The sequence below is a fragment of the Cydia strobilella genome, chromosome 1 (genome assembly GCF_947568885.1).
Source record: "Cydia strobilella chromosome 1, ilCydStro3.1, whole genome shotgun sequence".
Lineage (NCBI taxonomy): Eukaryota > Metazoa > Arthropoda > Insecta > Lepidoptera > Tortricidae > Cydia > Cydia strobilella.
Window position 1 is genome coordinate 23,284,309 of NC_086041.1, and position 26,408 is coordinate 23,310,716.

The following is a 26,408-nucleotide window of genomic DNA, read 5'->3' on the forward strand; positions in this document are numbered from 1 at the left end:
CAAGGGATGAAAGGCAGCCATCCATGCCGAGGTATTTTGGCGCTCGAACGCAGTGAGAGCGCCAATAGTCCGAGGCAGAAATGATGCCTTTCACCCGAGTTAAACACTACTTTTCATTTCGAATACGAGGAAAGTAAAATGCATGGGTTTTTTTAAAAACATGAATTGATATCGAAGAAACATAACAAATAAAAATCGTCGGTCTGCCTCTATTCACACTATTCACAGCAATGTAATGTAATGCGTATAATAAATTCCATTAATACATTATATTATTATTTTAGCTAAGTATGCAGTAATGTTATGAATATGACACTGATGAAACTAGGATTTTACATTGCAATTTGACACTTTTTTCTACCATTAGCCTACTTATTATTATACGACATCAATAATTTAAAATAATAACTATTAATAATAAACTGACAAATCAATTCAATTAATCATTTACCAATATAATTATTTTTGACGATATATTCTTAGATTTAGTTTTAAGATTTGCGGTCATTTATTTTATTTTAATTTAAATTGATTACTAATAAGTAAATGTAATTAGCCTAGAATAATATTACTATTGTGTGCCCTTACAGGATGTCATGATCTGACTTTATATTATGTGACACCTATTATGTACATGACAATACAATAAATAAATTATAAATGATAAGTAAAAGTATACACATTTTTATAGTATTTCTTGAGTACCTACCACTTTCAATTAACAATTCAGTCAAAAGTATCGTTATTGATGGAATGGAGAGACAAATATCAGAATGGAAATTGTATAACAAATCTATTTAAACTCAAATTTCAATTGCGTATTGTAAAAAAAATTCAAAAATCGTACTTCGAACGTAAAATGCTCTAGTGCAGACACGTATCATTTTCTGCACACCTTTTAGAACAACAATGACGCTCTTTCAGAGCATGAGAAATGAAAAATACTGACATACGTATTAATCTGTGCGTAGCTCAAAATAGTAATATTTTAATATCGCATTCCAGAAATCGTCAGTGCGCAGTTCATTGCGGCGGGCGCGCGCCGGCGGCGCCCTCTCGCCGCCCCGCGCCGGCATGGAGCGCCTGCGCCGGTCCTTCCGGGAATCCTTCCGGCGGCGCAAGGGCTCGCCGCCCGAGTCGGCGCGCCCGCACCAGTGGCACGCCGACGAGGCTGCCGTGCGCGCCGGCACCTGCACCTTCCCCGTCAAGTACCTGGGCTGCGTCGAGGTCTTCGAGTCACGGGGGATGCAGGTCTGCGAGGAGGCGATTAAGGTCTTACGGGTAAGTAATAATCACCTGTGATTGTCTGATTGACAATGCAAAGAAAGCAGTTTCCTAAGTCAATAATAACTCATTAATCAACACTTAAAAGTTTTGTTTCAGGGAAGACTTAGGACTTAAGGCAAAGTTTAATTTAATTCCCGTAATAGACCTACCTAGTTAGTTTTCCTGGGAATTTTCCCAAAGCCAACGTCCATTGTGCCTATTTTTTGCAAAGCATCTTCTAAAATTTTTGCTCGGAACCCATGCTCTTCAACTGAGTTCTCCTATATGTAGAATTATTAAAGGAATTTCAATAAACTTTACTTTCTAGCGAAGTAAACAACTTTACATTTGGACTTCCCAATTCCCATTGTTCAACAATCATGCACCACCGCTATTTGTTCTGCTTTGAAACTGATTGTAATAGTACATTACTACAGAGGCCGGGAAGTAAGGGGTTGCCGGCCGAATGCATATATACGGCCGAACGTAGTGAGGCCGATAGTCATGAGGCCGACAACCCATTTTCACGCCGATGTATGTATAGTGCTTTTCTCAAACATGCAATGAAATAAATAAAGAAATCAAAGTTTTAATTCTAAAGAAACTAAAAGTAAACTAGGCACAAAATATAACTACCACCTGTACCTATCTTTATCACACGTGTCGTATATTTTACACATGTAGTTTATCAATTTATTACACAAATGTTCAAAGGTATATTTATGTATTTTTGATTTTTCGCCTTGCATCCTTCTGACTGTAGTTTTAGCCACATAACTAAGATTACATAGTTTTTTATGTTGATATTATGCTTCACATACATCGTTGCCTTAAACATGGAGTATAATTAACAGGTATTCATTTAATATTTTCGTCGGAACTCATATTAAATAATACAATAAACAACGCACAATAAATCCAATAAAAATAGAATTACAGATACACAATGAAAAATGTTCAACTTTACCTCCAAAACGATTTAAAAAACACCTACGCGTGTTTGAGTAGACATTTTTACCGCTAATATTTAAATGGAATATAGTTTGTCAAAGGACTGTCTCATTTCAAACATAGACAGAGATAATCATCCTATCTTTGTCTTACCCAAAAGAAAAGGATGAGTATAGTTTTTTTTGTTCTTATTTACTGACAAACTAGTTTGACCAACTATATTTTAAATCTGTATTGTAGGTAAATTTGCAATTCAATATTATGGGAATTTGTTAATATTGTTTTATTTATATATTTTTTGTAAATTCGATACAAATAAAACTGCAAAATATATTAATTATCGTTTATTGTTTTTTTTAAAGGGGTATTGGCAGAATGTCATTCCGAACCATAAGCAAATATTGGTTATAGTTTTTTTTTGGCTGAATGCCATGATGCTGTGTCACAAATATATGTGAAATGGAAATTAAAAAAGAGCCACTTCCCGGCCTAGGCCTGCAACTTTGTATGAAATTTCATTACAGGCCCCTCGTCTAGCCGCGCCGGAGTCGTGATACTTCCCAGCCTAATATAAAGAACGTTATATCAATATTACATAGCATGTTTGAGAAAAGTAATTAATTATTACAGGGTGCATACATTGAGTTGCTTGCCTCTTAAATACTCTATCGTCAGTGCAACGTACAATTTAAAAGAAAATCACTCTCAGTAATTGACTCCGTCCTTGAAATACACTTTGAACTTTATAGGTCAAAGTCATGTTATGCAATCCAATTGTTGGAACTCCCGTGATCCGTGATCACATTGACACACAAAAACGAATCGACCCATTTCAACGCGTACGAATAATTGTCGCGTTGGTCACTTGCCAATTACCACTTGGCGTCGGTTCACCGGGTCAAAGGATGATGAATCAAGTGGGACAATATCAAATTGCGTGCAACAATAGTTGATCATAATAGCCCCGAAACAGGTCGTGAAATCTATTGTAAATGGCACACTTAAATGTCAGTTTGTTATTATGAATCCAGAAGCGTCGTCGAAACGCTTCGACTGCTTCGTTGTTTAAGATTTCACGGTTTTACTGACTGATCTTACTTACTTACTTACTTCGCTGGCTCAGCGACCCGAAGTGGATCTTGGCCTCCGATACTAGGTTTCGCCATTCGTTCCTATCCTGTGCGATCCGACGCCATTCAGCCGCTGGGATGTCACATAGGTCCTTCTGGACCTCATCGATCCACCGGTACCTAGGCCTTCCGACCGGACGTCTCCCAGTTAGTGGCCCCAGATAAGCTCTCTTGGCCGCACGATCCTCTCCACGTGGCCGAGCCAGCGAAGCCGAGCAGCCTTGATGTTAGGCTCGCCCACCAGTTCTTCCACCTCCAAGTTCTTCCTCACTCTCCAAGAGCCATCCTCCCGTCTTGTAGGGCCTAAGATCCTTCTAAAGATCTTCCTCTCTGCCACCAAGAGCTTGTTTTCCTCCTTCAAGGTCAACGTCCACGCTTCGCATCCATATACCAAGATCGGTCTTATCACGGTCTTGTAAACTCTAATCTTGGTTCTCCTGCTGATGAGCTTGGACGTTAATATTTTGTGAAGGGCTGCTGAACATCTTAGGGCATTCTGGATACGGATGTCGATTTCGTCTTCTCTCTGGTTGGTGTCTGTTATTGTGCAACCGAGATACTTGAACGTTAATTGATACGCGCTTGTAATAGTTCCCGTTAACGGTTAGCCCATCTCTGCGTACCCTTCTCCGTCTTCTCATGTGGAGATACTCCGTTTTCTCCAGACTGATCCTAAGCCCCACTTTCCTACCCTCCTCATCTAAAGTTTGTGTCATACCTCGCACGTGCTCCTCACACTCACCCAGTAGCGCCTGGCGCCTGGCGCTACTGATCCATTAAGGCAAAAAATTATTTTCATCGTGCGAATATGGTCCTCGAACTCCAGACGACCGCATTGTAGGTACCTGCTAGTATTGCTGCTGACTGTATATGTTTTATTCCAGAATTCGCGACGGCGGCCCGTGCGGGCAGTGCTGCACGTGAGCGGCGATGGGCTGCGCGTGGTTGACGAGGAGACCAAGGGGCTGATGGTAGACCAGACCATCGAGAAGGTTTCCTTCTGCGCGCCCGATAGGAACCATGAGAGGGGATTCAGGTATGCCTTAATGTTTAAAGTTTAAGGGGGCGCCGGTAAACTGAAACTCAGTTTGTATGGGAAGGTGAAATTCGGCCGAGCTTGCTGCGAATTCTTAAATAAGTAACATGATTGACGAATTTGCATCGCTCCAACGGCTCCCAACATATTTTTGACAGCGAACATTAACCTTTTATGATTTAAAACGTCGATTCCATTTAATCTATGAAATATCTGATTCTAACACGAAATTAGTTTGTTTTTCAAATAATTTGCCGCATTCTAAATCTACCTATATAAACGTGCTGAATAGTATATTAACTAACTACGGTCCTTTGCATTTGGATTGTAGCCAGAAGCCATACTAACGCCCCGAAGGTCGTTGTAATACTTGTAATGTTATACATAATTAAGTGACTAAAGGGATTACTATTTGCTGATAACTAATATTTATGTATTTAATGTAGGTAATATAAAAAAAAAAAACAATAATTGCTTTTACCAGAGAGTAAAGTTTTTAGAGAATTTGGAACAAAAGGTCCCAGACCATGTAGACCTACGTAAAAGAGGAGTAAGTATTTAAGTTTATGTAGAGGCTTGTTTGAATGGCTCCACAGATCGTGTTTGGCTACGCATGGGTAACGCTAATCATTATTATCAAGATAATATGAACGTGTGAATGGGTAATTGATTAAATACTAGTATATATAATACTCGCCTTTAAACAGCCTATGTCTCAGAGCTGCAAAACAAAACTCAAACACTATCAAAAGTTAACGGTTCTTAAAAGGTTCCGTAGTTTGTTTAGTAATTATCTTCTAATTAAGGAGCACATCCGTGCATAATAGTAACCGGGTTTTAATGTAAACAGCTGAGTCAATACTCGATTCGCGGTAATTATATGTGAAGGAAAATCCTTTAGCATTATTTCTGACAATTAAAAGTGTTAAAACTAGGTCAATATTGTTTTTGTTTTAATATACGAAACATTAATTAATTTAGCTAATTGGTTATAGATATTTACCAATTAGATTAATTAAGTCATGTTTACTTGTTTAATCTTGTTATAATTAATTTGTAATAAAAACCGGCCAAGTGCGAGTCGGACTCGCGCACGAAGGGTTCCGTACCATTACGAAAAAAACAGCAAAAAAAATCACGTTTGTTGTATGGGAGCCCCATTTAAATATTTACATTATTCTGTTTTTAGTATTTGTTGTTATAGCGGCAACAGAAATACATCATCTGTGAAAATTTCAACTGTCTAGCTATCACGGTTCATGAGATACAGCCTGGTGAAAGACAGACGGACAGCGGTCTTAGTAATAGGGTCCCGTTTTTACCCTTTGGGTACGGAACCCTCAAAAGGCGTGTGAAACAAAGACGCTATTAGTATTCTGTGACTATTAGAAATGCCTTGAAAATATTTAATTTTGCAATCGTTTAGCGACAGTCATCATTGGCTTGTTCTTGGGGTTGATGAAGTTTATAATTTTAATTATACAATAATATAAAAAAATATGTTTATATTTTTTATTTATTTATTAAACAAACAGGTAGATACATTATGTTATTTTCTTTCATATCTCTCTGACGTTCTCCTCTCATATATTTCTTATTCATATAACATCGTCACGTGACAACCAGTACTCATTAATCACAAAAAAAAACAATTATATTTATCAAAGATAGATATAACTCCGTAATAGATGGATACAGTCCAAGGAAAAAACGTGCCTCGAAAATCAAGAAAATTTGATTCTCGTTCAGAGGGCGCGACTAGCTTTGGCCTACTGTCGTATAGATGGCGTTGACGGTTTCGTTTGTTATTTAACAATTTTAACGCATATCAGTGAAAGATCATGGGTCAAAATCATAAAAAAAAATGCAAATAAAAAAAATCATTTATCCATATTTAAATACATTTTATCGTATTTTTATAAATCTTCATTTTTAGTTTTTAAGTGTGTCGACAGATGGCAGTGAATTTACTGTGGTTACAAAATTTACTATGACAGTACCGCTCTAGTATAAGTTACTCTATGTATTTATTAAACGAAAACATGAGTCTAAAACACAAACCGTCATCTAAATCCACAGCGCAGGTTTCGTCAAAACCGTAGTAGGTAGGTATAGTTGGTCAAACCAAATTGTCATTTTCTTTTGGGTGCTAGTACAAAGATAGTATGATTCTCTCTGTCTATGTTTGAAATGAGACAGTCCTTTGACAAACTATACCTACTAAACGGCACCCGCAACAAACTTAATCCAGTCTACATCAGTAACAAACAATCCGCCACGGGCTTTGTCAAAAATGTACAAAATAAAATCCGCAACACGCTTTGCAAAAAATATAACAAATAACATCCTTGTTTTGGTCCTAGTACGGTTCAATATGGCTCCCAACTTATGGTAGTAATTAATGCGTTTTGGTTCTCGCCTAACGACATACAACCTTTTGAAATACTCTTGTCTGACAAGTAATGTTGTTGTCTCCAGCTACATCTGCCGCGACGGCACGACGCGCCGCTGGATGTGCCACGGGTTTCTCGCGTCGCGCGACTCGGGCGAGCGCCTGTCGCACGCGGTGGGTTGCGCGTTCGCGGCCTGCCTCGAGCGCAAGCAGCGCCGCGACAAGGAGTGCGCCGTGTCCATGAGCATCGACGCGGCGAGCCACGCCTTCACCAGGCAGGGCTCCTTTAGAAAATCTAGTAAGTTGAAAACTGTTGGTGATGGTTATCAATGTATTGAACCTAATTTCGATAATTGGCTACTTGACAGTTTTTTGGAAATAATGTCAATCTATCTTGATTTTCCTAAGGATCAAATGTATATATAGGACTCATGGCATTAAAGCAACACAAAGGTTATAAATGAGAATTAGTCTGACGCTCGCACTCGACGATTGAAACGCCTCTAACTAATTGATATTGTAATGGTACGTCACATTACTGTAGTCTGTCATAAATGTATAGAAGATGAAGAAAATTGCTATTTTGATCCTGAAATATTGCGTTTATGTATATAGTTGTCATACAATTTACATTTTAATCAAGGAATCGATTGGTAACCATTTTCTTTTATCTTATTGAAAGTTAAGAAAAAACTAAATTTTTGAGAGTGGAGCCTTGTATTTTGTTATAATCTCAATATACGTCAAACATCAAACATTTATTCAGCAAATAGGCCATAGGGGCACTTTTACATGTCAATTTTACAAACAATTAAATTAACCCAAAATTACAAAAAACAATTACATAAATATAAATGTCAAATTACACAAAAAAAAACTAATAAAAAATATACAAACAACAGAAGTACTAAAATTGTTTAGAGATGTAAAAGTCTCTAGAGGTGTCAGAGATAAAATGTATATAATAATAAAAAAGATCATCAAATTATCCAGAGATGTAAAGGGTCTCCAAGACTTGAATTGTTATATAATTAATAAAAAAAAAATATTTTACCTTTTTATAAATGGATGGCTCATTTTCTATCCATTTAGCAAAATTTTGCTATAATACTCAACATGTGTCAAGTACCCAATTGCTCTCTGAAACTATAAATTTTCGCTGAACTGTAGGGGTAAAATCGGTAGCTCTTAAGGTCCGTAACACTGGTTACACTGGCTTTCATTTAATCCGTACAGAACAGAAGGCGACATTCTGTATATTTTTATCTGGAGTAAACAGCGGCCGCCAAGCACAAAGCGTACATTCTCTTCTAGTACTCGTTTCTATTATCTAGTTTCTGTAACAATAATTTATGGCAGGTGCAATCGGCAATATCCTGCCAGTCTGTTCGGGCTCGACAGCGTTTAGCATGTGATATATAACAGTGGCCGAATTATAATATCAGTTGAGATACATTTTCACGAACAAATTTTTAGAAATGTTAACTATTATTATTATCAACTATTAGTATTATCTGTTTTACTGAATTTGTGGCATGGAGGCCATGGAGGTACAAGATGTAGCGTATAAGTACCCTCCATCATGGAGGGTACTTATACGCTACATCTTGTACTTAACCTACTTATAATACCAGCGTTTATCGCATGACGTATATTCTCTGTTACCCTGGTCCTTTACCTTAAAAATATAAAAAAATAAACTTAAAACGCTTTTCCGCCTGCGACGTTTGTATACCATAATAACCTGATTTTTTGTCCAAAGCATCCATGTCTATGTCCATCGAAAGTCGTAAGTGACCCACGCTACGCAATAGCTTATAACTATTGCATGACCCAAATATTAGTAGAGGTTGATAATGTACAATAGACTTTAAACTAGTTACACAAGACAACAAGTCACTACACAAAACAGAAACTTGTTATGAAATTACAGTGAACACCGCCCACGAGTGCGCGTTGTTTGCGCTGAGCTATCTACAATTGCTACAAACTTTACACAGCTCTACCGAAATATACGAGTATTGCGTGACACTTGACAGTGTTAAGCATGTTTTAAAGTAGAAAGGTATCAAACACGTACTTTTAAAATGTTGCATGTCATAGTCAATTACAAGGAAAGCATTTTTAAATATGACTTCATAGGCGAATCTTCAAACTGTGCTGCTATAGGTACTAAAATCTATGAAATAACTGTTGCTTTAGATACTGTGTTATTCGCACTTGGCTATACTCATAATGTTTTATAAAAAATTTCAGATTAGATTTTAAAGTAGTACTTATAGAAGCTGATAAATAATTTTGGTTTTGCTTAGAATTTTCTAATTTTTAAATAGGTTTAGAAATTTAGCTAGATAAATCCACCACGCCAGATACTTTTTGGATTTTTGAAATACAACTACAGCAATCTGTTGATATACGAGTACATCAACCTCGCTTCAATGCACTGTTATTTAAAGAAGCGTATATTTTTTTTAGGAATTTGTCTATTAGTACCTATACTAAATACATGGACACATATAAGATTGCGGCATAGAAGTGGTCAGGCGAGAAAGTTCACATTTGATTTGTGACTTGTGATAAATACTAGGTTAACGATATTCGTAAGCTCGCCGGTATAAGACCTGCGCAGGACCGGGGCGACACCTCGAAGACAGGTTGCAGATGATGATAAAATGAACACTCACTAAAGCGCGATTTACGTTACGAAATTGGTGGCGTGAAATTGATTTCGTGACATTAGTTTTACGTATATATTAGATAAATTTCACGTGAAACTGAAACTGTTACAGTTTCACGTGTAATTTAATATTTTCGTAATGCATGCATTAATTGCATGAAAGCAAATCAATTTCATGCCCTGCGCGATTTTTTGGTGAAATTAGTGTCATGCAACTAATTTCGTAGTGTAAATGCGACGTGAAAAACTAGTGTCGCAAAAGTGCCTGTGCTGCGCGAACGTGTAAGTACCTTCGATGCTGACGGTGCCCATGGTCACTGCGATACTGTGAATTTCACGACACTAATAGTTCACGAAATTACTTTCGCATATATCGAAACTACTTTCGTGAAACTGATTTCAACATGCATGACACTAATTTCGTAGGACCCGCGCGAAATCGCTTTTTCATACAAACGTAGTCCTCATTTTCCTCTCTGGATATGAACATTATTGAAAATATTTCGATTTGTTGTATATCAATCACAGCTATGCCCTACGTTTGTTTTTAGCTATGGTTAATATACGTCAAATTATGTAAAAACATTTTCTATAATTTCAAAATCCAGAAAGGAAAATGGGGACTACGTTTGTATGGAGAAGCGGCCGTTCCCTTTCCTTTTAAGTGAGAGAAGGTATGATGTAAACTGAGTACACAATAGTAATCGATGTGTATATTTCCAGCGATGATGTCACGACGCGCGTCGGAGGCGGACACGCCGCCGGTGCCGGCGCTGCCGTCGAGCGCGGTGCCGCTGTCGGCGCCGCCCGCGCAGGCCGCGCCGCGCCCCACGCCGCACAACCCCTTCGCCGTCGAGCGGCCTCACGCCGCGCCGCACCTTCTGGAGCGGCAGGGCTCGTTTAGGGGCTTCTCGCATCTTAATAACAGGTCAGGATTTATCGCAGGATACATAGGTTTATGTACTAATTAACTAGGAGTATCACTACTCGTACGGGGGTTAAACATTTATTCTAAACCAATACAATGTAGCACAATATGATGTAATTTGACGCGAAAATTAGACACCTGAGGCCATTACGTCTTGTCAGGATCTCAGGATCAATATATCAAATGTAAATCCTAATTTTTGGTATTTCTGTTTACAGTTCCCCATTCAAGCGTCAGATGTCGCTCCGCATCAGCGAGTTGCCGTCCAACCTGGAGCGCACCCGCGCCGGCCTGGGCTCGCCGCCGCGCGCCGCGCCCGCGCCCGCGCATGCGCACGCGGCCGCCGTCACGCCCGCGTCCGCGCACGCCGCCAGCCCTGCGCCGGACACTATGCGAGCGCAGGTATCAATTTTCCAAGTTGTTCATTCCTACTTACTCTAAGGTCGGCCGCACCAAACCCTCCGTCACCCTTCATCATCATCATTAACTTAAGAGTTATTCTCATGTCGGTGGAGTATCTTCCAGCTTTCCCTATCCTGCGCCAGCTCTTTGACTTTTTGATACGACACGACCCCTACTTTTTCTTTCACTTGATCTAAAAAGCTGCGTCTGGGTTTTCCTCTACCCCGCTTCCTTCCTATCACCCTTAAAACATCCCAAATTTTATTGTATGTTGTTTCATCGTCTACTTTTAAGTAATGCTGATTAGTCCGCTAAGTTGTCTGTTCTCTCGTTACTACTCTATGAGCGATTTTATAGGATCCAAAGTAGAAACTTCGAGTGATATCCGTTAACAAGATTGTATCTTGCAGACGGGAGACGAGGACGGCTCGGCGGAGCCGGAGCCGGACCCGGTGCTGGCGATGTGCCAGCAGCTATCGCTGGGGCTGCGCGCGCTGGCGGAGGAGCCGGTGCCGGTGGCGGTGGCGCCAGTGCCGCTGCCGGCGGGTGCGCCGGCGCCGGACGCGTGGCTGGGCCGCGTGGTGCGCGCGCGCGCGCCGCCGCTGTCGGCCGCCACCCGCGCTATGTCCTACGCCGGCCACGCCAACACCAACCCCTTCCTCGCGCCCCAGCCCACGCCCGCCCCCATGTAAATGCGACGGCGGGGTAGGCTTACGCGCGTCTTTGACCAGTGAGGCTGAAGAAACGACTAACGTCGCCCTCCGCCTAAAATTATTTCAAATCGAGCATGTCACTATCATTAATAACAGTGAACTCGTACGTCTTGCCTTAAAGTTTTACAGCCGTCATAGATTAAACGTGGTTTTTTTTAATGCTGTACGCACAATAGCTAGTGAAAATAGCAAAAAAAAAGATAATATTTACTGTATGTACAAATCGGTTGTGTACAGGACTTTTCCTACATTTTACTTTAATAGGGCATTTGAATGATTTCGAAATATGTCGTCGAAAATACGAAATTTGATGACATAACGCGAGTTATTCATTTAAAAAAATTACACAATTATATAATGGTTAGACTAGTTTCACATGATGTTTGTCTTGTGATTATTATGCAAACTTTATTATTACCAAGACGAAAATTGATAGCGTACGCCACAAAATAAATAAATGAGTATATATGTTTGGGACTTATCGGGCGAATTTGTTAACATCGAGGTGTGAAATGCTCAATTCGAGCTATTAATTATCGGGTATTTTCAAATCTGTTAGGACTATTATTAATGAATGAATGAGACGCTGAATGTGAACGCAAACGAATACACTACACGCTCCAATTAAAAACGCTTTGTAAGAACGGATTGTTGTATGTTGGTGCTGATTGTCTTATAATAGATGTGTCTTAATGTCACCGAAACTATTAAAAAATCTCTGCACGCCTAGTGTCAGCTTAGTAACGAAAATGCGATCGGTGTCTATCTTAAAATATTGGATATTGTATTAGTAGAATGAATAATTGTTAATTGTGACTCGCCTGGCTTAGCCAGGTCAGATTTCACTTGCAAAAGGGATATTCCTGTTTTATAAAGATATACATCATCTAGATTCTAGACGATGCTGTGTTAAGACTTGTGATGGGAACTACAGAGTCACGCTGGCAAATCGTCTGAATAATTATATTAGGCGACAGTAGCGCCTGAATAAGGCTGAAGTGAATCATTCTCACTTCAGCTTTTGTGATAAGCTTTTATTCTAGATAATCGTATTACTCTGGAGTCTGGACGCATTGAGCTATCATTAACAGGCGACAGAGTAAACCGGGAGGGGATTGTAACTTAGGTAAATGTTGTACTTAATTTTTGTCTATAGAATACCGCACTGTGCTTTTGCGCCGCACACTTTGACAATTATATGTAGTATACGTAAGATAGAACTAGTTCACGTATATTCGTCCATGGACAGTATTATATATCAAGTCGAGAGCGTTGTTCCCACAATGCGAAACAAAAATAACGAACAATGCAGTATTTAACTTAATAGGTAAATACATATTATTATATAGGGTTTGGATATATTTTTCCACTTATTTTGTAAATAATTGTAAATTTGTAGACCTTTACGTTTGTGAATCTTTTTTTGAATGAACCAATATACACAGTTTGCCGTCACTGTGCGTAAAGTTGTGCTTCAATAATTACTTCGAAATACTTAAAGATTTTGTGTACTTACGTGTTATGTCTTGAGTTATTTTTAATGTTATTCTGTTACTTTTTTTATTAAATTTTTTGTACTTTTCTGAATTAATCATTATTTTACTAGCAATCATTTAACTAGCAAATCATATCATTAGATAAATCATATCGCCAGATTTCATAACGTAAATAAACATTGTTTTATTGCTGTTTAAACTAAAAATTAATTTTGAAAATGTAGGGGTGATAAGTATGAAACAGATGAAACAAACAAATTTTATGTTAAAACAATCGACGTCCAAATTCTTTGTCAACGATAACATGTACATTTCTACTAAAAACAGCAGTTATGGCTAATATAGGATAATAGTTGTGGTCATTCATTGTACCTGTAAAAGTGCGCATACATTCCAGACTTTTTTGAGACGTACGCCTTTTCTAACTAAATAGCTTTAGGTAGATCTAGATGCACTACAACAGGCATATCACAAATTAGCACGTCATATGTTTTTCTTGTGTTATTCTACACCTTTTTGTAATAATTTTTACTTCATTGACTAAACCTTAGTACTTAAAATATGTGTAATATGACAAGAACATACTCAGTAGTTTTCATAGAAAAATTTGCCAATCACGATCTATGGGTTATATTATACGTACCGTTGTCTCATTATCAGAAAATAGTTGTTATGTACATAATATTGTGATATGTAATTTATATAAGTTATCATACGTAACAGGTACATGTACTCTAGATCGACGGCACCGTATTTTATAAACGTGTCTCCGCACGCTGCTGCATAGCATAAGTACATGCATTGTTATAGCCACTAATAGCCATAGCTTGAAACAAATAACATATATTCTGTGAATCGTATTTTCATGTACTTACAAAAATGTGTACCTACTCTTTGAAAAATTGTACTTAAAACGTTGTTTCGAAATTTGTTGGATGTTTTGTATATTCTACAGTGACTTTATCTTTGTCAAAAGCATGTAAATATCAGCACACAATGTAGATATTTTAGATACATAATGAGAGTTCAAATATTATGAAGAATAAATATTATGTTTAGTTGACATCTTGTTTGTTTTACACTGTATTCCTAGTAGGCTATTGCAACATCCACTTGGGTTTTTAAAAATAAAAGCCATGTTAATTTGCTGCACCACTTTATTCATTTATACATGAATACATTAGTCAACGCCATAAACTTCAGTGCCTACGTACTACCTAAACAACGTTACTATATATTGTCTGTAAATTATTCTTCTATACTATACAATACAGCACGCCTACTTATAATACTCTTAAGCTGGCCATACACACTAGGGTATGCCTGCGCAGTTTTGCCATCTGCACAGGTAAAACGTAGCGTGTGTGGCATTCGACTGCGCAGTTTTTTAACCAGCTTTACCTGTGAAGTCGAACTGTACAGGTAAAACTGCGCAGGTGTACCCTAGTGTGTATGGCCAGCTTTACAATGGTAATTCTCATCGTGTTGCTAAATGCGAGACCGTAACTACCTTTTAATATCATTTGATAAAGCTGTTTTTTCACGCAAATTGCTATTTTCGGATGTAACTTTTTACATGTATAGAAAGCTACCATTGAAACATTTATTACGTAAACAATACATATATATATGTGCTATTATAGTCCATTACAATTAGATATTGACATTCATTTTGCAAGCTACATTATGGTATCAGTTGATGACATTTGTAAGTAAAGCTACGATGAATATTCTCATAACACCGAGTATATTTCACTATAGTGCTTATGGACTGTCCATATAATATACTTATATAGTATGTACCTCGTATTAAAAATATTATTGACAGGAAACTAAATGTTAAACGCCACCTATTTTCATTAAGGAATGTTCAAAATGCGTGGAGTATAAAATTGCATATTAAGCCAAATTGACTGCTACTCGAGCCTTTCTTTATTTAAAGTCCTTATACATTCTGTGATTGTGACTAGACTATTCTAAATGATAATTATAATGAGAAATATCTGCAAGTAGGCAGGTTAGTATTCGGAAGTGAGAACAAGTAATTACAGTTTAGGTACGCGTTGCAGCTATTACAGAAAACGAATTGCAAAATTGCAAGAATAGGGTTTTCGGACATTTCTTTCATAATAATATGCGTATCAATTAAAAATATAAATTATCACAATCGAAGACTGAGCGAGGCTACATGAATACTTCAAATACTTTACAAAAAAGGGAAAACGATCTTAAGACTAATTACGGGTATACCATAAAATATTCGTCATACTGTTCTGAGATCTAATAAAAACAATAAATAAAATATATTAACATTTTTTTTTAAATATTAATACTGATTAGGATGTATGTATAAATAATGCGTGAAAAGCACCAAAGTAAAAAATTTAAATAATTGATTCAGTTTATACTAAACATATTACAAATTAATGTTTGTTTGCCTAATGTACAAAAAAATCTAAAACTGGATGATAATAAAAGAACTACGATCATACGATTAGTACAATGTATACATAACATACAGTACATACACGTATAAACTCTGCTACTCAAGAAGATAACATTAATTTCAATCTTAAATATGTCAAAAAATAAATAAAAGTGTGTAATATTATCGCTCTATTATCTCCCCGCGGATTTGTAGACTAGCTGAATTTAGTTATTTTTTAGATCATTCTATAGTCCGACAATTGTAGAAATTTATTGAGGGCGCTAAACCATCAACCCAGTGTCAAATTGCACTGGTAACCATGGCAACTCCAGGTTTAACCGGCTAACCCCGAGTTAGCGGGATGATACAAGTGGCGCTAAATGTAACTCGTAATTAACCATACTTTGCATCAGTGCCGTAGTGAGCGTGTTAATATAAATGTCGCGAGTCCCTAAATGGTTCACATTCCACTAAGTATCTAAAAATACATAATTTATTTAAAATAATAAACAATATTTGACTAGATGGTTGAGAAAGTCGGGCATTACGATATTTTTAAGCACCTGATACTAAATCAACTTTTAAAGTGTTTTCTTCGTCCTAAATTGTGTATAACTTTCGTACTTATAAAGTAATGCATTTTAATCTTGTCAACTAAGTATGTCCTGCTCAGTTGCAATAAACGTTAATTTATTTAATGGATGTCACTATAAGAAGTCGGCCATTTTTCACAATAGTGACACTGTCTTGCTAAAACATTAAATCGTACGATTGTGCAACTCTAAATCATGACAATATTACCCAAATGCTGATCTTTTTTAAATTCTATTTATAGCAGATATTTATTAACCTTCAAGATACATTAAAATTTAGTCAAAGATGTACACCCCAACCCCATTAACCAGGGTTCGAAGTATAAAATTTCTTGGCCATTAGTTATAACTTGAATATAACTTATAAAAGAATTTAGTAATAATCTGGTTACACGGTTATAACTTTGCTCGGGAGTTTAAATAAATATTTGCCAAAACATTTACACACAAAAACCTTAAATACCACTGTTATCTTATCTATATAGTGCCTGTATAAGTCAAGCAAATATTTCAATAGGTAGACATTTTTACAAAATACTGAATATTTTTTGTTGAGTCACGAAGCTTTCCACAAAAAAAGTGTAGTCTGTGGAACCTGCAACGAGATGAATTTAATAAGATTATACAGTTAAGTTCTGTTGTTTGTCTTATCTGAGACGTAAACGTGATTATGATACCTTTACTATTAAGCAGAGAACCCACGATAGCTGTGCGAGGTTGCGTGCGCTTCTAAGAGTTCGTGCACCGGTCCGATACATCATGCAGCTCTGGTGGCCTTAGCCTAGATACAAGTGTGATAACACAAATATAATTTCTTGTTATGTCGCATTAAATGTGAAAACGGGCGCAGCACAGATATTTATTAACGACAAGAAATGAAAAAGGTGTGTTAGAGATTTGAACCATGCATTCCTAAATGTGACAACGATGTCCGATGCTGGTATGCTGGTAAGTACGACGTATCGTATAATGTACCAACAGCAATAGTGTTAACTGACCATCGACGGGCGTTACGAGTTTGAATAGGGTTTATGGGAGGGGGGCAGGCAGCAGGCACTCGGGCACTCACCTCGTGCTTGCTACTGCTTGGCCTGTATGGCGTCGTGGCAGCGCTGGCACACGCGCACGGGCCGCAGCGCGCGCAGACGCCGCACGGGCGCCTCGTAGCGCGAGCAGCGCCCGCAGAACACCGCGCCGCACTCGCGGCAGTGGTGCCGCCTCTCCAGCGCCGTGAACCGCACCTGTCAACCGCGTCACCGTGATCTATACTAACATGTACTTGGTCAAGCTAATCTTGTTAGTAGAAAAAGGCGCGAAATTCTAATTTTCTATACGACGACATCCCTTCGCGCCGACATTTTTTAAATTTGCCGCCCTTTCCACTACACGTCTACTTAAGGAAAAATGTGCCCTCGAGTTCGATGATGTTGTTTGAGCGTTATATGTAGTGTCAGATATTTGTTCCTGAGTCATGGGTGTTTTCTATGTATTTAAGTATTTATATATTATATATATCGTTGTCTGAGTACCCATAACACAAGCCTCCTTGGGCTTACCGTGGGACTTAGTCAATCTGTGTAAGAATGTCCTATAAAATGTATTTATGTATGTATTTATAAGTAAGTTTTGCCGGCCACGAGGTCGGACAGATGTACGGAGTCGTAAAGCGCGATCAACAATAGCTGTCACCGTTTTCGATTTTACACATTTATTACAATCACAAATTTTTGCTACAGGTTATATCCCTCGGCAGGTTTACCCCTCGATAACAACCGTTAGCCGTGGCGAGCCTTGGGGGAGGCCTATGTCCAGCAGTGGACGTCTATCGGCTGACATGATGATGATGATGATGATGAACAACCGTTAGTTACATTGACAAACTCAATACATACATACCCATTCAATTTTACATATTAGTCGGATTCGAACCAATGTCTTTAGCATGCGCGGCCGACGCCATAACTCCTAGGCCATTCTCCCAATTTCCTAAGGCTTACTGTTACTGTCATTTTCATCGACTTGTTGAATTGAAATTAAAAAAAGCTTTCTTACCTGACATTGAGTGCAGTAAGGTGCGGTGTCGTCGCGAATCCAGTGGTCCGCCGGCCCGCCTTTCGTCGCGCTGGACATGTCTGGCGCCGACCAGCGGAATATCTGCCAATAAAAGTAAATTAATAAGTTTATATTCGAAATAAGAAACATGTCATTATACCAAAAAAATAGTGACCAAAATATTTATATTGGCTACATGTAAAGTACGAATACGTGAAGGGGGGGTTCGAAACCACAACAACGCACGGAATGAGAAAAATGTGAACTTTCATGGAATGACATCTTCATACTATTCGACAGCAGTAAACTGTCAGATAACTAATGTTTCCCATACCCGCCAGGGCGGCTGCACAGTCATGCACAGTGCGAATATGTCACTGTTATGGTTTAACTTAGTCGGACTATAGCTCATTCGCGTCCTTTTGCGCAACGCCGTACCGAAGGAGCAATTAATATTAGTGTGTGGAGAAGTGTATATTGATTGTGAGAAGTGGTTACCCGTCCTCTCGCGTCGCCGACGGCCAGGCCGCGGCCGGAGCGCGCGGCGGCCACGGCCGTGACGGACGCGGGGCAGGCGTTGTCGCGCCGCTCGTACGCCGTGTGCATCGTCCAGCTTGCGGAGAAGTGTATATTGATTGTGAGAAGTGGTTACCCGTCCTCTCGCGTCGCCGACGGCCAGGCCGCGGCCGGAGCGCGCGGCGGCCACGGCCGTGACGGACGCGGGGCAGGCGTTGTCGCGCCACTCGTACGCCGTGTGCATCGTCCAGCTTGCGGAGAAGTGTATATTGATTGTGAGAAGTGGTTACCCGTCCTCTCGCGTCGCCGACGGCCAGGCCGCGGCCGGAGCGCGCGGCGGCCACGGCCGTGACGGACGCGGGGCAGGCGTTGTCGCGCCACTCGTACGCCGTGTGCATCGTCCAGCTTGCGGAGAAGTGTATATTGATTGTGAGAAGTGGTTACCCGTCCTCTCGCGTCGCCGACGGCCAGGCCGCGGCCGGAGCGCGCGGCGGCCACGGCCGTGACGGACGCGGGGCAGGCGTTGTCGCGCCACTCGTACGCCGTGTGCATCGTCCAGCTTGCGGAGAAGTGTATATTGATTGTGAGAAGTGGTTACCCGTCCTCTCGCGTCGCCGACGGCCAGGCCGCGGCCGGAGCGCGCGGCGGCCACGGCCGTGACGGACGCGGGGCAGGCGTTGTCGCGCCACTCGTACGCCGTGTGCATCGTCCAGCTTGCGGAGAAGTGTATATTGATTGTGAGAAGTGGTTACCCGTCCTCTCGCGTCGCCGACGGCCAGGCCGCGGCCGGAGCGCGCGGCGGCCACGGCCGTGACGGACGCGGGGCAGGCGTTGTCGCGCCACTCGTACGCCGTGTGCATCGTCCAGCTTGCGGAGAAGTGTATATTGATTGTGAGAAGTGGTTACCCGTCCTCTCGCGTCGCCGACGGCCAGGCCGCGGCCGGAGCGCGCGGCGGCCACGGCCGTGACGGACGCGGGGCAGGCGTTGTCGCGCCGCTCGTACGCCGTGTGCATCGTCCAGCTTGCGGAGAAGTGTATATTGATTGTGAGAAGTGGTTACCCGTCCTCTCGCGTCGCCGACGGCCAGGCCGCGGCCGGAGCGCGCGGCGGCCACGGCCGTGACGGACGCGGGGCAGGCGTTGTCGCGCCGCTCGTACGCCGTGTGCATCGTCAGCTTGCCGCGGAGGATCAGTCGCCGCTGCCATTTTATAGCCATTTCGCTTTCTGTACAACAACATTCATAGTTAGTTACTATAAATACTGAGCAAAAAAAATTCCTAGCTTATACACATATTTGGTGAAATACTACATATAATATAGTCGCCAATGTTTTATTGTCATATGGCAGTCGTTTTCGTAAACTCTAGTGCCTACGTCATAGGCCTAGCGCCCAACCCAGTCTCCCCACATGAGCCGTTCCAAAATGCCCGGATAGCGCTAAGATGATAATCACAAATGTTTTATTCATTAAGACGTGGCACGGTCGAGGCGGGCGCCGACACGACAACGAACGAATCAGACTAATCCGCAGTCCGTCTCCGTCGACAGTCGCTACGGTGATGCACTACAAGCTCACCCGGGTCCAGCCTGGGCTTGATGCGGTCGGGCGCGGGCGAGGCGGGCGCCGTCACGACAACGAACGAATCAGACTAATCCGCAGTCCGTCTCCGTCGACAGTCGCTACGGTGATGCACTACAAGCTCACCCGGGTCCAGCCTGGGCTTGGCGCGGTCGAGCGCGGGCGCGGGCGAGGCGGGCGCCGACACGACGACGAACGAGTCCGTCAGGCTGGTGTCGGACTTGCTCGTCCGCAGTCCACTTTCCGTCTCCGTCGACTGGCCTGGCGCGCTACCCAGGGAGCCAGAACCTGCCGAATCGCCTATGCTGCTGCCACCTATAAAATTGTATTATCTTAACCATCTCTTAATTTCGACTAAGAGTTATTGATGTGTAAAAACAATCTTTGTCAGGAAAGTAAAGTGGGCATCTGAACAGACAGCTGGAGTAAATGGCTTCAATAATGTCGCTTTGTAAGGAGAACTTTTGTAAAGGACAGACAGAAGGTGTGCTAGTGAAAAGATGGTTCCTGATGGTTATAGTTCGTATTTTTTCCATTAGAAAAAAGGTAAACAATCTTGACGCGTCTTTTTATTATTGAAAAATGCTTTTGAAAAAATAGTTTATATTACTTATGAAAGTTATGAAAGTAAAAGAATGTAAAAGATCGTATTATTTATAATTGTAACTTATTTTCAGTGATTTTTAATTTAAAAAAACACGCCAAGATCGCTAACCGTCTTTCTAAAGCTAAAAAAACGAACTATAGAGCCCCTCAAGCATAAGACATGCAAAGACCAAGTACCCCCTATAATAGAGGGTACTTCTTTGCATATCTTTCTAGCTAAAGGACCTACTTTTAACATAAATGAGCTTACTCTTCCTAAACAGCGGAGACCCCTTAGACTTCCTACGCATGACGACGTTGTCCTGCTTCTGCAGTTTCCTGTGTTCCTTCTCCGTCTCGGTGTCCTTATCGTTGTCCTTGTCGTTGTCGTAGTCCTTGGCATCGTCGCACGAGTCCGCGGGCTCCTCGCGGTAGGGCGGCGCTTCTTGGTCGCTGCAGGTATCCTTTTCGTCGTGTCGCCGGGCGGATTCTTTGGCACTCGTTGTTTCACACGCGTCTGAGAGAGAGCTCTCGGATGCGGATTTGACTAGTTCTCCTGTAAAATTTGAAAGAAACATTTTTAAAGTTTTATTAAATATGCTGCTTCAAAATTAAGTTGTAAGGCATAACGTCATTACTTCAAGCGTCAAATGAAAAATGAAAGCTGAAAATGTAACCAACCGTTATCATTATCTTGCGACAAGCTCATCTGCTTTACTAACTCCTCAACCCTCTTGATGGCCGCTTCAGTCTTGCTCGGCTGGTCTTCGCTCTTCATCTCCTCGAAAGTAGTCTCACCTTCTGACTTAGCGTCCTCACTCTCTTGTACGGACAAACTGTGTTCTTTCTCTTTCCCTTCGATTGAACTGGTGGGTTGTTCTAAGCTGATGGCTTCAATGCTTTGGGGTTGGTCTTCAACGGTTTCAGGAATGTAGTCAATCGACCACATCTGTCATAGAAATTATATAAGATATGACTGCTATATGAATTAAAGACCTTCATTTTGATTATTGAGTTCCGAGAATTTGGATTGATTTAGGTTCAGGTAATTGTGTAATTTATTTATCACGTCAATATATTTCGGAAATCAATGGGGTAATAATACCATCACCAGCAGTCACAACACGGCAATTAAGACTTGTACTAAAGAAGTTAAATATAGAAATGTTGTTTTTTTCGTAAAGTATCCTCTAGTATGCATTAGCCTCTGCAACTGTTAACTATACCGGCCCGAGCTTACGATCCCTGGATGACGTTACTCACCCTCACGACGCCGTCAGTGGAGCCGGTGATGATGACGTTGAGCGGGTCCCACTCGCGGGTCTCGCTGAACGCGCAGCACAGGATCTGCTGCGAGCTCTTGGGCCCGCCGCCGGTGTCCACGGACCCGAGCGGCGTACCGTTGATGTCCCACGCGTAGAGGTAGCTGCCGCTGCACGTTGCTATGTCACCCTGGTACAGTCAAGTGAAAATATCATGTCAATGTGTATTTTAAATTCGCCGCAAAACTTTTATGTTATCGTAAGATTGTTGTGCATCTTTATGATTCTTTATCACTGACACTAACGCTGAAATAATGCCAACCTTCTTCTGTATTTCACCCAAGTTGGTGCGCGTTCATATGTTACAATTATGATTTCTTTCCATCTGAATTTAATACTAACGGTAAGATCGTCGATGGCTAGTGCAGAAACAGGCGGTGGGGAAGGCATAGTCGGTGAGAGTTGCCTTATAAATGAACCACGCTCAACGTCCCAAACTATAGCCTGGCCGTCGCGGCTGCCGCTGACTACGAGGTTGTATGCGGGGCTCGCGGCCAGGCACGTCACGGCTTCAGAGTGCCCGTAAAGGCACACTTTCACTGTTAAGCGGCGCCGCCGAGCCCAGTATTGCCAGACGGTTACCACCTGAAAAAAAAAACAAGTTTAACTTAAGGAGTGTAACGAAAATAAAATTGTATTTTTAAACGGCTGTAATTTTATTTCTAAGCAAGATGACGACGGCTTTCTTACCGCGGTAAAAAGTCGTATTATTATATTATATATTCCAATATAAATAATTCTGGTTTTACGCCATTCTGGAGGCAACGCCAGGTTACCCACGTGGGCCAATGTAAAATCCTTCTATCGCTGTACAAGAGCTTATAACCGTACACCGTGTGTTCGGTTCCCTAACATAAGTATTCACTTTTCTATACAATTAGTATAGCGACGTGGAAACTTAAAGTTGGGGCACCGACCTAACCGTACCTTGATACTAGCTAAATTACACACTATACACACAACATTAACATGTCGCGCGAGTGACTAAAAATACGTGAGTGAAACCGCTAAGTTAGTTAAGTTAATATGTCTCACGATAGTTTAAATTCGACTACCGAAATTGTCCCACTGGACTAAAAACTGAATAACGTGTTGATTTTTTAAATTGTATTAAAGATATAAACGTGGCTACGAATTGCCAGGGTCAATATTATCCAACACACACAGACAACTGGTTACCGAAGATTTGACATTGATTGTATTATAAAATGTGTAGTCTAAAACAAAATTCGTTTCCCGAGTTTGATATCTGACGAAAAGACATTGTACGGCGTTGCATGGGGTTGCTTCGTGGTAGCTGAAAAACATCAACTTTTCACAGCCAGAGTTACAGCATAGTGTGCGGAGGACATCTGCATTAGCTGTCAGATTCGAAGCTCGAATTTGTGCTAGAAATATAGTTGGACAAGCAAATCTTGTCAGTAAAAAAAGGCGGCAAATTTAAAAAATGTAGGCGCGAAGGGTTATCGTCCAATAGAAAATTTGGATTTCGCGCCTTTTTTTACTGACAAGATTTGCTTGACCAACTATAACAATCCATGAATGTTTGGTGGTCACTAAGGGGCCGTGTGGGAATGAGTTGAGTAACTAACCGTGCTAGTGCCCGCGGTGACGATGGTCTTGGCACTCGGACAGACGCAGGTCACGATCTCGCCGCACGCTTGCGCCACGGTCCCGCACACGAACACGGCGCGGTCGGTGTCGTAGTTGAGTAACTAACCGTGCTAGTGCCCGCGATGACGATGGTCTTGGCACTCGGACAGACGCAGGTCATGATCTCGCTGCACGCCTGCGCCACGGTCTCGCACATGAACACGGCGCGGTCGGTGTCATAGTTGAGTAACTAACCGTGCTAGTGCCCGCGGTGACGATGGTCTTGGCACTCGGACAGACGCAGGTCACGATCTCGCCGCACGCCTGCGCCACGGTCTCGCACACGAACACGGCGCGGTCGGTGTCGTAGTTGAGTAACTAACCGTGCTAGTGCCCGCAATGACGATGGTCTTGGCACTCGGACAGACGCAGGTCACGATCTCGCCGCACGCCTGCGCCACGGTATCGCACACGAACACGGCGCGGTCGGTGTCGTAGTTGAGTAACTAACCGTGCTAGTGCCCGCGGTGACGATGGTCTTGGCACTCGGACAGACGCAGGTCACAATCTCGCCGCACGCCTGCGCCACGATCTCGACACGAACACGGCGCGGTCGGTGTCATAGTTCAGTAACTAACCGTGCTAGTGCCCGCGGTGACGATGGTCTTGGCACTCGGACCGACGCAGGTCACGATCTCGCCGCACGCCTGCGCCACGGTCTCGCACACGAACACGACGCGGTCGGTGTCGTAGTTGAGTAACTAACCGTGCTAGTGCCCGCGGTGACGATGGTCTTGGCATTCGGACAGACGCAGGTCACGATCTCGCCGCACGCCTGCGCCACGGTCTCGCACACGAACACGGCGCGGTCGGTGTCGTAGTTGAGTAACTAACCGTGCTAGTGCCCGCGGTGACGATGGTCTTGGCACTCGGACAGACGCAGGTCACAATCTCGCCGCACGCCTGCGCCACGATCTCGACACGAACACGGCGCGGTCGGTGTCATAGTTCAGTAACTAACCGTGCTAGTGCCCGCGGTGACGATGGTCTTGGCACTCGGACCGACGCAGGTCACGATCTCGCCGCACGCCTGCGCCACGGTCTCGCACACGAACACGACGCGGTCGGTGTCGTAGTTGAGTAACTAACCGTGCTAGTGCCCGCGGTGACGATGGTCTTGGCACTCGGACAGACGCAGGTCACGATCTCGCCGCACGCCTGCGCCACGGTCTCGCACACGAACACGGCGCGGTCGGTGTCGTAGTTGCCGACGCGAAGCGAGTGGTCCGCGAACCCCCACGCCACGTATTTGTTGTACGACGGCGGCATCAGGACTTTGTTTTGCTCCACTGCAAGAATGGCTTTGTCGGTGTACAGGATTTGGCCTACTGGGCCTTTCACCTCTGAAAATGAATAAATGTATAGTCTCTCTCGGAACAGCAGTCGTTAAACTTTCTCGTATTTCCAGGTTATTATAGACTGACTCGTAATATTATTCTAATAAGAAGATAATTTGACTCGTCGAAATATTTCAATTTTATACCTTTAACAGGTTGCAGAGAGGGTCTCAAATTCTCCAAATTATGGAAGAACAACTTCTCAGGCGGCGTGATCCCTTGTGACGGGATGATATTGTTCGGGTCTAGTATAGTCGAGCTGCGTTGCGACATCTTTTTACTGGGGTGAGCTTTCTTGAAGAGCTGCTTCGGTATTTGACCGAAATTGTTTATGAAGCCGATAGTGGCGGTTTTCTTTAGAGGGTCATCGATACTAAAAGAAAGTTTATATTAATAGGTGTATAAAATAAGAATACCAACATTACAGAACATTTACCCCCATTGTTTATTGTCGAACTGACATAAACATAATGCAATAGAATAAATAATGAAAAATGGAAGTTCGGTTTATGGGATCTTATATGCCCGTAGTCATATTGTGACGTAAGCACTCGAGAGCTAAGAAGTATCTGCGATTTGTGAAGTTTGGACTAATTTTAAGTTAGACTAAAAAAGACATTCATAGCACTGAAATGGATAATAGAGTTCGATATATTAATCATCAGCAAACATGTAAACTAGCGTATCACTTATACGGTAGGCGGCGTACTTGTAAATGTCGACGTTCCCCTCATAGAAGAGGTGGTGGAAGACGTTGTTGGCGTCGACGGCGGGCTGGCCCTGCTGCTTGTAGCCGAACACGAGGTCGATCCAGTGGTGCAGGCGGTGCGACACGTAGTCCGACTCCAGCGCCGCGCGGTGCAGGCGGATGAACTCGCGAGGGCAGCCGCGCGCCCAAGGCGGCAGCACCACGTCGCCGAGTGCCACGCCAGACTGCTTTGAACCTGTGCCCATAGAGTTTCCGTTTAACTACAATACACCCAAACATAACAACCGATTACTCTTTATTATGACATCTGTTACTTTTTTTAAATAAATATACTAAACTTTTCTGGCTGCAGGTGTTGCTCTAGTAGTCTAGTAGACAATAGTTTTATACTAATAGGGATTTTATAGTTAACATTAATTACGCAAATGTACATTTCAATGTACGATTCATCTAGATACTCACCCAGGTCAAAGTTGTTGGAGTTAAGCAAGAACTCTGGCAAATAGAAGAACTCCGGTATAAGCTCTTTGACGTCAGCCATGTTGTGGCGCGATGCGGAGTTCCAAGCCTCCTTTACCGAATGGAACATTCTGAAAACATATAGGTTTTGTATTTTTGTGAAATATTCTTAAATGAAGAGAAT

General features: G+C 41.9%; 2 protein-coding genes across 4 annotated transcripts in view; one reads left to right on the forward strand and one right to left on the reverse strand.

Annotated features, from left to right (window-relative positions):
• LOC134742028 (protein numb) overlaps nucleotides 1–14,054 on the forward strand; it is a 55,500-nt gene extending 41,446 nt beyond the window's left edge. For all 3 annotated transcript variants that reach the window (XM_063674960.1, XM_063674967.1, XM_063674953.1), the window contains exons 2-7: nucleotides 1,006–1,281; nucleotides 4,232–4,383; nucleotides 6,862–7,073; nucleotides 10,176–10,380; nucleotides 10,599–10,782; nucleotides 11,193–14,054. In XM_063674960.1, the coding sequence (XP_063531030.1) occupies nucleotides 1,075–1,281; nucleotides 4,232–4,383; nucleotides 6,862–7,073; nucleotides 10,176–10,380; nucleotides 10,599–10,782; nucleotides 11,193–11,474 (1,242 nt within the window). In that variant the 5' untranslated portion in view covers nucleotides 1,006–1,074 and the 3' untranslated portion in view covers nucleotides 11,475–14,054. The remainder of the gene's footprint in view (nucleotides 1–1,005; nucleotides 1,282–4,231; nucleotides 4,384–6,861; nucleotides 7,074–10,175; nucleotides 10,381–10,598; nucleotides 10,783–11,192) is intronic.
• Nucleotides 14,055–14,130: 76 nt separating this feature from the next.
• LOC134742048 (WD repeat and FYVE domain-containing protein 3) overlaps nucleotides 14,131–26,408 on the reverse strand; it is a 50,109-nt gene continuing 37,831 nt past the window's right edge. The window contains exons 43-56 of the mRNA XM_063674978.1: nucleotides 26,228–26,355; nucleotides 25,766–26,000; nucleotides 25,203–25,429; nucleotides 24,809–25,062; nucleotides 22,409–22,651; nucleotides 22,008–22,196; nucleotides 21,426–21,693; nucleotides 21,016–21,300; nucleotides 20,286–20,474; nucleotides 19,641–19,804; nucleotides 18,065–18,166; nucleotides 17,082–17,253; nucleotides 14,458–16,607; nucleotides 14,131–14,282 (exon numbers count right to left, since the gene is read on the reverse strand). Coding sequence (XP_063531048.1) covers nucleotides 17,092–17,253; nucleotides 18,065–18,166; nucleotides 19,641–19,804; nucleotides 20,286–20,474; nucleotides 21,016–21,300; nucleotides 21,426–21,693; nucleotides 22,008–22,196; nucleotides 22,409–22,651; nucleotides 24,809–25,062; nucleotides 25,203–25,429; nucleotides 25,766–26,000; nucleotides 26,228–26,355 — 2,446 coding nt within the window. The 3' untranslated portion in view covers nucleotides 14,131–14,282; nucleotides 14,458–16,607; nucleotides 17,082–17,091. The remainder of the gene's footprint in view (nucleotides 14,283–14,457; nucleotides 16,608–17,081; nucleotides 17,254–18,064; nucleotides 18,167–19,640; nucleotides 19,805–20,285; nucleotides 20,475–21,015; nucleotides 21,301–21,425; nucleotides 21,694–22,007; nucleotides 22,197–22,408; nucleotides 22,652–24,808; nucleotides 25,063–25,202; nucleotides 25,430–25,765; nucleotides 26,001–26,227; nucleotides 26,356–26,408) is intronic.